We start from the raw sequence: 12,510 nt of genomic DNA, 5'->3' as shown, positions 1-12,510 counted from the left end.
GTCAGGGCAGTGAGTGTTAGGCCCCCTGTAGGTCTAGGGTACCCCCCTAACCCCCCCTAATAAAGTTTTAACCCCTTGATCACCCCCTGTCACCAGTGTCGCTAAGCGATCATTTTTCTGATCGCTGTATTAGTGTCGCTGGTGACGCTAGTTAGTGAGGTAAATATTTAGGTTCGCCGTCAGCGTTTTATAGCGTCAGGGACCCCCATATACTACCTAATAAATGTTTTAACCCCTTGATTGCCCCCTAGTTAACCCTTTCACCACTGATCACTGTATAACCGTTACGGGTGACGCTGGTTAGTTTGTTTATTTTTTATAGTGTCAGGGCACCCGCCGTTTATTACCGAATAAAGATTTAGCCCCCTGATCGCCCGGCGGTGATATGCGTCGCCCCAGGCAGCGTCAGATTAGCGCCAGTACTGCTAACACCCACGCACGCAGCATACGCCTCCCTTAGTGGTATAGTATCTGTACGGATCAATATCTGATCCGATCAGATCTATACTAGCGTCCCCAGCAGTTTAGGGTTCCCAAAAACACAGTGTTAGCGGGATCAGCCCAGATACCTGCTAGCACCTGCGTTTTGCCCCTCCGCCCGGCTCGGCCCAGCCCACCCAAGTGCAGTATCGATCGATCACGGTCACTTACAAAACACTAAACGCATAACTGCAGCGTTCGCAGAGTCAGGCCTGATTCCTGCGATCGCTAACAGTTTTTTTGGTAGCGTTTTGGTGAAATGGCAAGCACCAGCCCCAGGCAGCGTCAGGTTAGTGCCAGTAGCGCTAACACCCACGCACCGTACACCTCCCTTAGTGGTATAGTATCTGAACGCATCAATATCTGATCCGATCAGATCTATACTAGCGTCCCCAGCAGTTTAGGATTCCCAAAAACGCAGTGTTAGCGGGATCAGCCCAGATACCTGCTAGCACCTGCGTTTTGCCCCTCCGCCTGGCCCAGCCCAGCCCACCCAAGTGCAGTATCGATCGATCACTGTCACTTAAAAAAACACTAAACGCATAACTGCAGCGTTCGCAGAGTCAGGCCTGATCCCTGTGATCGCTAACAGTTTTTTTGGTAGCGTTTTGGTGAACTGGCAAGCACCAGCCCCAGGCAGCGTCAGGTTAGTGCCAGTAGCGCTAACACCCACGCACGCAGCATACACCTCCCTTAGTGGTATAGTATCTGAACTGATCAATATCTGATCAGATCTATACTAGCATCCCCAGCAGTTTAGGGTTCCCAAAAACGCAGTGTTAGTGGGATCAGCCCAGATACCTGCTAGCACCTGCGTTTTGTCCCTCCGCCCAGCCCACCCAAGTGCAGTATCGATCGATCACTGTCACTTACAAAACACTAAACGCATAACTGCAGCGTTCGCAGAGTCAGGCCTGATCCCTGCGATCGTTAACAGTTTTTTTGGTAGCGTTTTGGTGAACTGGCAAGCGCCAGCGGCCTAGTACACCCCGGTCGTAGTCAAACCAGCACTGCAGTAACACTTGGTGACGTGGCGAGTCCCATAAGTGCAGTTCAAGCTGGTGAGGTGGCAAGCACAAGTAGTGTCCCGCTGCCACCAAGAAGACAAACACAGGCCCGTCGTGCCCATAGTGCCCTTCCTGCTGCATTCGCCAATCCTAATTGGGAACCCACCACTTCTGCAGCGCCCATACTTCCCCCATTCACATCCCCAACCAAATGCAGTCGGCTGCATGAGAGGCATTTTTATGTCCTCCCGAGTACCCCTACCCAGCGAACCCCCCAAAAAAGATGTCGTGTCTGCAGTAAGCGCGGATATAGGCGTGACACCCGCTATTATTGTCCCTCCTGTCCTGACAATCCTGGTCTTTGCATTGGTGAATGTTTTGAACGCTACCATTCACTAGCTGAGTATTAGCGTAGGGTACAGCATTGCACAGACTAGGACACACTTTCACAGGGTCTCCCAAGATGCCATCGCATTTTGAGAGACCCGAACCTGGAACCGGTTACAGTTACAAAAGGTACAGTTACAAAAAAAGTGTAAAAAAAAAAAACACACAAAAATATAAAATAAAAAATAATAGTTGTCGTTTTATTGTTCTCTCTCTATTCTCTCTCTCTCTATTCTCTCTATTGTTCTGCTCTTTTTTACTGTATTCTATTCTGCAATGTTTTATTGTTATTATGTTTTATCATGTTTGCTTTTCAGGTATGCAGTTTTTTATACTTTACCGTTTACTGTGCTTTATTGTTAGCCATATTTTTGTCTTCAGGTACAGCATTCACGACTTTGAGTGGTTATACCAGAATGATGCTTGCAGGTTTAGGTATCATCTTGGTATCATTCTTTTCAGCCAGCGGTCGGCTTTCATGTAAAAGCAATCCTAGTGGCTAATTAGCCTCTAGACTGCTTTTACAAGCAGAGAGAATGCCCCCCCCCCCCCCCATCGTCTTCCGTGTTTTTCTCTGGCTCTCCTGTCTCAACAGGGAACCTGAGAATGCAGCCGGTGATTCAGCCAGCTGACCATAGAGCTGATCAGAGACGAGAGTGGCTCCAAACATCTCTATGGCCTAAGAAACCGGAAGCTACGAGCATTTTATGACTTAGATTTCGCCGGATGTAAATAGCGCCATTGGGAAATTGGGGAAGCATTTTATCACACCGATCTTGGTGTGGTCAGATGCTTTGAGGGCAGAGGAGAAATCTAGGGTCTAATAGACCCCAATTTTTTCAAAAAAGAGTACCTGTCACTACCTATTGCTATCATAGGGGATATTTACATTCCCTGAGATAACAGTAAAAATGATTAAAAAAAAAAAAAAAAAAAATGAAAGGAACAGTTTTAAAATAAGATAAAAAAGCAAAAAAATAATAAAAAAAAAAAAAAAAAAAGCACCCCTGTCCCCCCTGCTCTCGCGCTAAGGCGAACGCAAGCGTCGGTCTGGCGTCAAATGTAAACAGCAATTGCACCATGCATGTGAGGTATCACCGCGACGGTCAGATCGAGGGCAGTAATTTTAGCAGTAGACCTCCTCTGTAAATCTAAAGTGGTAACCTGTAAAGGCTTTTAAAGGCTTTTAAAAATGTATTTATTTTGTTGCCACTGCACGTTTGTGCGCAATTGTAAAGCATGTCATGTTTGGTATCCATGTACTCGGCCTAAGATCATCTTTTTTATTTCATCAAACATTTGGGCAATATAGTGTGTTTTAGTGCATTAAAATGTAAAAAAGTGTGTTTTTTCCCCAAAAAATGCGTTTGAAAAATCGCTGCGCAAATACTGTGTGAAAAAAAAAAATTAAACACCCACCATTTTAATCTGTAGGGCATTTGCTTTAAAAAAATATATAATGTGTGGGGGTTCAAAGTAATTTTCTTGCAAAAAAAAATAATTTTTTCATGTAATCAAAAAGTGTCAGAAAGGGCTTTGTCTTCAAGTGGTTAGAAGAGTGGGTGATGTGTGACATAAGCTTCTAAATGTTGTGCATAAAATGCCAGGACAGTTCAAACCCCCCCCCAAATGACCCCATTTTGGAAAGTAGACACCCCAAGCTATTTGCTGAGAGGCATGTCGAGTCCATGGAATATTTTATATTGTGACACAAGTTGCGGGAAAGAGACAAATTTTTTTTTTTTTTTTTTTTTTTTTTGCACAAAGTTGTCACTAAATGATATATTGCTCAAACATGCCATGGGAATATGTGAAATTACACCCCAAAATACATTCTGTTGCTTCTCCTGAGTACGGGGATACCACATGTGTGGGACTTTTTGGGAGCCTAGCCGCGTATGGGACCCCGAAAACCAAGCACCGCCTTCAGGCTTTCTAAGGGCGTAAATTTTTGATTTCACTCTTCACTGCCTATCACAGTCTCGGAGGCCATGGAATGCCCAGGTGGCACAAACCCCCCCCAAATGACCCCATTTTGGAAAGTAGACACCCCAAGCTATTTGATGAGAGGTATAGTGAGTATTTTGCAGACCTCACTTTTTGTCACAAAGTTTTGAAAATTAAAAAAAGAAAAAAAAAATTTTTTTTTTTGTCTTTCTTCATTTTCAAAAACAAATGAGAGCTGCAAAATACTCACCATGCCTCTCAGCAAATAGCTTGGGGTGTCTACTTTCCAAAATGGGGTCATTTGGGGGGGGTTTGTGCCACCTGGGCATTCCATGACCTCCGAAACTGTGATAGGCAGTGAAGAGTGAAATCAAAAATGTACACCCTTAGAAATCCTGAAGGCGGTGATTGGTTTTCGGGGTCCCGTACGCGGCTAGGCTCCTAAAAAGTCCCACACATGTGGTATCCCCATACTCAGGAGAAGCAGCAGAATGTATTTTGGGGTGCAATTCCACATATGCCCATGACCTGTGTGAGCAATATATCATTTAGTGACAACTTTGTGCAAAAAAAAAAAAAAAAAAAATAAATTGTCACATTCCCGCAACTTGTGTCAAAATATAAAATATTCCATGGACTCAACATGCCTCTCAGCAAATAGCTTGGGGTGTCTACTTTCCAAAATGGGGTCATTTGGGGGGGGTTTGTGCCATCTGGGCATTTTATGGCCTTCAAAACTGTGATAGGTAGTGAGGAGTAAAATCAAAAATGTACGCCCTTAGAAATCCTGAAGGCAGTGATTGGTTTTCGGGGCCCCGTATGCGGCTAGGCTCCCAAAAAGTCCCACACATGTGGTATCCCCATACTCAGGAGAAGCAGCTAAATGTATTTTGGGGTGCAATTCCACATATGCCCATGGCCTGTGTGAGCAATATATCATTTAGTGACAACTTTTTGTAATTTTTTTTTTTTTTTTTTTTTTTTTGTCATTATTCAATCACTTGGGACAAAAAAAATTAATATTCAATAGGCTCAACATGCCTCTCAGCAATTTCCTTGGGGTGTCTACTTTCCAAAATGGGGTCATTTGTGGGGGTTTTGTACTGCCCTGCCATTTTAGCACCTCAAGAAACGACATAGGCAGTCATAAATTAAAGGCTGTGTAAATTCCAGAAAATGTACCCTAGATTGTAGGCGCTATAACTTTTGCGCAAACCAATAAATATACACTTATTGACATTTTTTTTACCAAAGACATGTGGCCAAATACATTTTGGCCTAAATGTATGACTAAAATTGAGTTTATTGGATTTTTTTTAGAACAAAAAGTAGAAAATATCATTTTTTTTCAAAATTTTCGGTCTTTTTCCGTGTATAGCGCAAAAAATAAAAACGGCAGAGGTGATCAAATACCATCAAAAGAAAGCTCTATTTGTGGGAAGAAAAGGACGCAAATTTTGTTTGGTTACAGCATTGCATGACCGCGCAATTAGCAGTTAAAGCGACGCAGTGCCAATTTGTAAAAAGTGCTCTGGTCAGGAAGGGGGTAAATCCTTCCGGGGCTGAAGTGGTTAAATAGAAAATTAGATTTTTTTTTTTTAAATCATTGATTTCCACCCTGTGCCACACACACACACACACCTCAGTCAATTTGTATATCCCACTGCTGGGGGACAGACAAACTTGCAACCCCTCAGATCATTTTTCAGAAGGGTGTTGGAGACTGCTGCTGGTGTAAACGGGGCCTTAGTGTTCAGAATCTCTCAAGAGAATTTTGTCCTCTTCTCTCCCACTTCAAACGACATATCAATATTCTTGTTACCGTACAAAAAAAAACAAAGTCTTTATAATGGATAGCCGGACAATTTTGGTTAGAGATAAACCAGGGCTCGACAAACCCCGGGCGCCAGGTCGCATTTGCGACTAGAATTAGCGACCTGGGGCGGCACAGCTTTGGTATCCTGTGTCCGTTCGCCTCCCCCCCCCTCCTCCCGCCGCGATCGCGCTGGGCCGCGCCGGTAATTGAGGCCCCGGCTTTGCGGCCTACTGCAGTCCTATGGTTCCTGGTTCCTTCTGCAATCGGGCGCCCTCTGGTGGTGGCCGTTGGTATGACAAGACATCCACCAATGCTAATGGAGCAGCTTTCCCTACCTGTTTTCACTGCCTGCTCATCTCCTTCCCTTTACTTAGAACCCCCAAACATTATATATATTTTTTATTCTAACACCCTAGAGAATAAAATGGCGGTCATTGCAATACTTTCTGTCACACCGTATTTGCGCAGCGGACTTACAAGCGCACTTTTTTGGGAAAAAATACTTTTTTTAATTAAAAAATAAGAAAACAGTAAAGTTAGCCCAATTTTTTTTATATTTTGAAAGATGATGTTACGCCGAGTAAATTGATTCCCAACATGTCACGCTTCAAAATTTCATCCGCTCGTGGAATGGCGACAAACTTTTACCCTTTAAAATCTCCATAGGTGTCGTTTAAAAAAATTCTACAGGTTGCATGTTTTGAGTTACAGAGGAGGTCTAGGACTAGAATTATTGCTCTCACTCTAACGATCGTGGCGATACCTCATGTGTGGTTTGAACACCGCTTTCATATGCGGGTGCTACTCACATATGCGTTTGCTTCTGCAAGCGAGCTCGGCGGGACGGGGCGCATTTAAAAAAATTTTTTCTTATATATTTTATTTTTTATTTTTACACTGTTTTTAAAAAAAAATAAAAATTGTGTCACTTTTATTTCTATTACAAGGGATGGGGCACATTTAAATTTTTTTTTTTCTTATTTATTTTAACTTTTATTTTTTCACTGTTCTTTTAAAAAAAAAAAAAAAAGTCACTTTTATTCCTATTAGAAGGAATGTAAAAATCCCTTGTAATAGAAAAAAAGCATGACAGGTCCTCTTAAATATGACATCTGGGGTCAAAAAGACCTCAGATCTCATATTTACACTAAAATGCATTAAAAAAAAAATTGTCATTTGAAAAAAAAAAAAAAATGTCCCTTTAAGAGCTATGGGTGGAAGTGACGATTTGACGTCGCTTTCGCCCTGCAATGACTTGAGATGGGCGGGGGGCCATCTTCCTCTCACTCGTCTCCATGTCAGGCCAGGGACCGACGGCCACGATAAGCGGTGAAGGGCACCGGAGAGCGGCGGTAGGGGGGCCCTCTCCTGCCGCCGATAAAAGTGATCTCGCTGCTAATCTGCTGCAGAGACCACTTTTATCTGAAAGAGAACCGCCGGCTCTTGAAGAAGATACCGGGGTTATGGTAGCTAGCTGCTACCATAACAACGGTATTTCTCTTCAAAGACAGGACGTATATAGTCGTCCTGCGGGAAGGAAGTGGTTAATTAAAATGAATTTATTATTTGTCATCTCCCTGCTTGGCCCCTTTCACAGGGGCTGTCTGATCAGGTTCGCATGTCAGTTTTTCAGGCGGACCTGATTGGATCCTTAGCGAGAATATGGTGGTCTTGTGTACCTGCATGGCAGGAAATAAAAGCAGTCACATTAGTTCTAGTCGTCTCTGTGTAAATTTAAGATTGGTTAATTTTTATATTGAAAATAAAGCTTTGTCGGTCGTTTTAAAAAAAAAAAAAAAAAAAACCTGGCTCCTAACTTTTTTAGCTGGCTCCTAGATTCCAAGCAAATTTGTCAAGCCCTGAGATAAACCATGTTTAAAATGTCTAAATTTTTTGCTCAGCCTAAAAACTAATATGAATGCTGCAGTATCATGTTCAGCCAGGAGGTGGAGCACAAGGCTTCTTTACACTACAAGTTCATTTTATAGCTACTATTCAGACCTGCCTGTGTGCAAGCAGCATCTGGTATAGTAGAACACAAATTATAAATATGCACAGTGAGCGTTACCGGTGTGGGATGGCCCTCCAAGTCGCAGTCAATCTTCCTCAGGTTGAGAAGGTCGGATTCCTTAATATAACCAGCTTCAGCCCATGCAGCATATAGGATGGGAGCAGCATGACCCTGGATAGAAGAATTACACATTTATAAAGAGAAAAGACAAACAAACAATCTAGAAACACCAAATAAAAACAGTTTCAAGGTTAAATGCAAATTTAATTAAATTTTTTTAAATAAATGTTTTTTGGTGGTGATAGGTGGGGACTGGGGGTGTGTTGAGATTGGTTGCCTTTGACCATCTCCATCAGAACAGGTGCCCAATATACTTCAGGTAACAGTTTGCCCTCACTTCCTGTCCTGGTGACAACAATTCTTCCCCATGACAGACCTGTGGTCACACCTTTGGGGTTCAAAGCACCCTTTACATAGGATATACACAATAGATGCAGAAAACCAAACAAGTACAGCTGCACTACTCTGGAATGGTGGTGGTTACATGCCTTTGCATCAGCAGCACCAAGATACATAGTTCATGAAAATGATTGCATTTCGATCAGATTATGAGATAGCATGGTGAAAAAGACGTGATCAATAACTTTGATCAAATAGGAATAATCCATCGTCAACAACCAAAAAGAAGAGGAAATACATAATTTAATTGACACATGTACAGCCAACATGGGGGGGGTCATTTTTTTATGGATGGGGATAGCCGAGAAATGTAAACTGAACAGGCCTCCTTAATGCAACACGCCTACATATACACTAGGGCTGGGGGGGAGAAACAATTTAAATCTTGAATTGAGAGGTCACAGCGATTTAATTTTTTTTTTTTAGGCAAATTGATTTTTTTTTACCGCGCCGGTCCTGAGGAGCTGCGGGCAGGAGTTTTCAGGCGAGGCTGCGGCTTCGGGAGACCGAATGCCGCAGACTAGGCCGAAGCCGTGCCTAAAAACTCCTGCCTACAGCTCCCCAGGAACGGCGCTGACACCGCGCCGGTCCCAAGGAGCTGCGGGCAGGAGTTTAGGCGAGCCCAGACTAGGACAAAGCCGCGGCCTAACCTAAAAACTCCTGCTCGCAGCTCCTCGGGACCGAAAACACACACACACACACACACACACACACACACACACACACACACACACTTCAAATCGTGAATAGAGTTTTTTTTTTTAGGAAATCCAGTTTTCTGGAAGCTCAGACAAGCTGTATAAATTCTGCACTTGTAACAGATGAAGAGAAGCCTGCAGATAAACCTGTACAATGTAGAAGGATTTGCATCATCTCCATCATCAGACAGTCACTTCACTGGGTGTAGCTAAGGTCAACAACCATTTTACAGCAGAACCCTCAGCAGATGAAAAAAGGCTTGCTATGTCATTTCATAGAGATATGTGAATACTACAAATCCCATCTGCCACAACATAGTTACATAGTAGGCGAGGTTGAAAAAGACACAAGTCCAACCTATGTGTGTGATTATATGTCAGTATTACATTGTATATCCCTGTATGTTGTGGTCATTCAGGTGCTCATCTAATAGTTTTTTTGAAATTATTGATGCTTCCCCGCCGAGACCACCACCTGTGGAAGGGAATTCCACATCCTTGCCGCTCTTACAGTAAAGAGCCCTCTATGGTATGGTTAAACTGCTTTTCCTCTAGGTTTTAATAAGTGGCCACGAGTCTTGTTAAATTCCCTTTTGCGGAAAAGTTTTATCCCCATTGTGGGGTCACCGGTACGGTATTTGTATATTGAAATCATATCCCCTCTCAAGCATCTCTTCTCCAGAGAGAATAAGTTCAGTGCTCTCAACCTTTCCTCATAACAAATATCCTCCAGACCCTTTATCAGCATTGCTGCCCTTCTTTGTACTCGCTCCATTTCCAGTACTTCACATACTCTAGGTGCGGCTGGACCAGAGTCTTGTAGAGCGGGAGAATTATCGCTTTATCCCTGGAGTTGATCCTTTTTAATGCATGGCAATAAAATGTTGGCTTTGTTAGCAGCAGCTTGGCACTGCATGCCATTGCTGAGCCCATCTACTAGGACCCCCAGGGTCCTTTTCCATCCTTGATTCCCCCCTAGAGAGTAGATTGCATTCATATTTGTTACCCAAATGCATTATTTTACATTAAACCTCATTTGCCATGTAGTTGCCCACTCCATTAAATTTGTTCAGATCTTCGTGAAAGGTTTTCACATCCTGCGGAGAAGTTATTGCCCTGCTTAGCATCGTCTGCAAATACTAAGATTGAACTGTTTACCCCATCCTCCAGGTTGTTTATGAATTAAATAGGATTGGTCCCAGCACAGAACCCTGGGGGACCCCACTACCCACCCCTGACCATTCCGAGTACTCCCCATTTATCACCACCCTCTGAACACGCCCTTGTAGCCAGTTTTCAATCCATGTACTCACCCTATGGTCCATGCCAACGGACCTTATTTTGTACAGTAAACATTTATGGGGGAACTGTGTCAAATGCTTTTGCAAAATCCAGATACAGCACGTCTACGGGCCTTCCTTTATCTAGATGGCAGCTCACCTCCTCATAGAAGGTTAATAGGTTGGTTTGGCAAGATTGATTCTTCATGAATCGATGCCGATTACTGTCAACGATACAGTTTTCATTACCAAAATCTTGTATATAGAACCTTTTCCCCTCCAAGAGTTTACATACTATTGATGTTAGGCTAACTGGTTGGTAATTCCCAGGGATGTATTTTGGGCCCCTTTTAAATATTGGTGCTACATTGGCTTTTCTCCAATCAGCTGGTACCAGTCCAGTCAGCAGAAATTAGGACCAATGGTCTGGCAATTACTTGACTGAGCTCTTTAAAAAGGACCCTCGGGTGCAAGCCATCTGGTCCCGGTGACTTAATGTTAAGTTTTCCCAAGTCTATTTCTAATTCTGTCCTCTGTTAGCCATGAGGGTGCTTCCTATGATGTGTCATGAGGACAAACACTGCAGTTTTGGTTACTGAAGCCTGTAATGAGCCTCTCACCCCGAGTGCTTTCACATTTGGGCGGTGCATTTGCGGGACATTCTGAAAAGTCCTGCAAGCAGCATCTTTGGGATGGTTTGGGAGCGGTGTTGTCAGGGAAATAGTGTTTCCAGGCATCAAAGCCGTGTTCCTGCGCGGATGTGCAGCGGAACGGCGCTCCGGCGCATGCGCGGTCCGGCAATCCGGCGCACGCACATCCCACGTGACCCTTGGGCTGCCTATTAAAAAGGACTCTGGCACACAGGATCTTTGCTGGTTTGTCTTCAGCTTTCTGTGTATCTCTGCTTCCTGATTGTTAGCCGATTACCTGCTTTTGACCCGGATTGACCTCGACTACTCTGCTTGTCTCCTGAACCTGACCCTTGGCTTGTTAAACGGATTCCGCCCTTCTCCAGTGTTTGACCCTCTGCCTGTGACCCGGATCTGCCTACTGTCTCCTTTCCCTTGAACCATTGCCTGTATCCTGGACTTCTCTTGTATCTACCTGCCACAACACCTCAGCCTGTGTTTGGATATTCTAACCTGTGTGTTTGACCCTCAGCCTGTTTCTGGACTTTCTCTTGTACCCGCTCTGGAGATACTCCACTTGCCAGTCGCTGCACAGCTACTCCTCTCGGACAAGGACTTCACACCAGCAACCACCTGTTTCCTGGGTAGCCTGTGCCTCTTTGTGCATTCACTTTCTGTCACACCTCCAGGGGGTGGACTGCTCTTAGTCGCAAGGGTGAACCGCTCTCAGCATTTCGAGCCTCGGTGAGTACCTCTCCTGATAGGTGTATACACTGCTCCCAAAACACCCTGCCCATTGAAATGAAAAGGCAGCGCTGTCAAAGCACTCCACCAGCGCCAATACATGGGCGCTTTGAACCCTTTTTCTTTGGCTGCTAGCGGGGGTTAAAAGCTCCCCGCTAGCACAACAGTAAAGCACCGCTAAAATTAGCAGCACTTTACCACCGACGCTTTCAGTGTGAAAGTAGCCTAATGGGGTTCAAAATATTACTGATCAAATTGCTGTAAAGTCCCCCCCCCCCTCATTTTTACTCTTTCCTCCTAAAATGCAAATAAAAAAAAAAATTCTCAGAGGACTTTAGGGTCACAAGAAAGCCCCGTTTGTCCCCCACAAACATCTCAATTCTTTATCATAAGTAATTACAAAGTTATAGACTCATGAACAGACATGGCAGAAATGTGAAAATATGGTGCGGCCCATAGGGGGTACACAGGTGTGAGAGCCAAAGTGGTTAAACAAGGTCTATACCTTTGTATGGAACGGGGCAGGTGGCCTGTGCATTGCATTCACAACGCACTTAGTGGTTGCAATACTCTGCAGTCTTCAATGCAAAAAATAGGCTTTCCTACCCCCTCCATTTGTGGATGCACTTTTTTTTGGCAAAAGGGTGGACTGTGCTTTTAAATAGGACTTTAGCACATCCAGAACCTGAATTACATGGCAAATCCTTGCAGTCATCCTCACCTTTGACAGAACAAAGCGGTCATTGTTGAAGTTGCCGGGGTCAGCTGCATCGTATCTCATGGTGTTGAAGAAGAGGACGGACAAGATTTCGGCAGCGCTGCAGCAGGATGTGGGATGCCTGTCACAAGGAGAAAAAGCACATTAATTGTTTAAATCGGAAGATACGGAGATAAAAGTCACAATTTTCAGATCACATGATGCCTTGTGCCAAAATGACACCTGACCATTGACAGCGCAGTACAAGCCTGGCCTACATACTTGCTGATCGCTCTAAAAAAGGTGGCTCACATCTACATTTGAGGTGCACTAGCCCTAGGGTTGACACCTCATT

General features: G+C 44.0%; 1 protein-coding gene across 1 annotated transcript in view; it reads right to left on the bottom strand.

Moving 5' to 3' along the window:
- The window catches only part of LOC141108561 (transketolase-like protein 2), a 52,734-nt gene that overhangs the window by 29,328 nt on the left and 10,896 nt on the right, over positions 1–12,510 (bottom strand). The window contains exons 2-3 of the mRNA XM_073600276.1: positions 12,180–12,297; positions 7,706–7,819 (exon numbers count right to left, since the gene is read on the bottom strand). Coding sequence (XP_073456377.1) covers positions 7,706–7,819; positions 12,180–12,297 — 232 coding nt within the window. The remainder of the gene's footprint in view (positions 1–7,705; positions 7,820–12,179; positions 12,298–12,510) is intronic.

The sequence above is a fragment of the Aquarana catesbeiana genome, linkage group LG09 (genome assembly GCF_042186555.1).
Source record: "Aquarana catesbeiana isolate 2022-GZ linkage group LG09, ASM4218655v1, whole genome shotgun sequence".
In the NCBI taxonomy this organism is placed as follows: domain Eukaryota; kingdom Metazoa; phylum Chordata; class Amphibia; order Anura; family Ranidae; genus Aquarana; species Aquarana catesbeiana.
The sequence above is the reverse complement of the archived record's forward strand: the minus strand, read 5'-3'. Positions and strand labels throughout refer to the sequence as shown.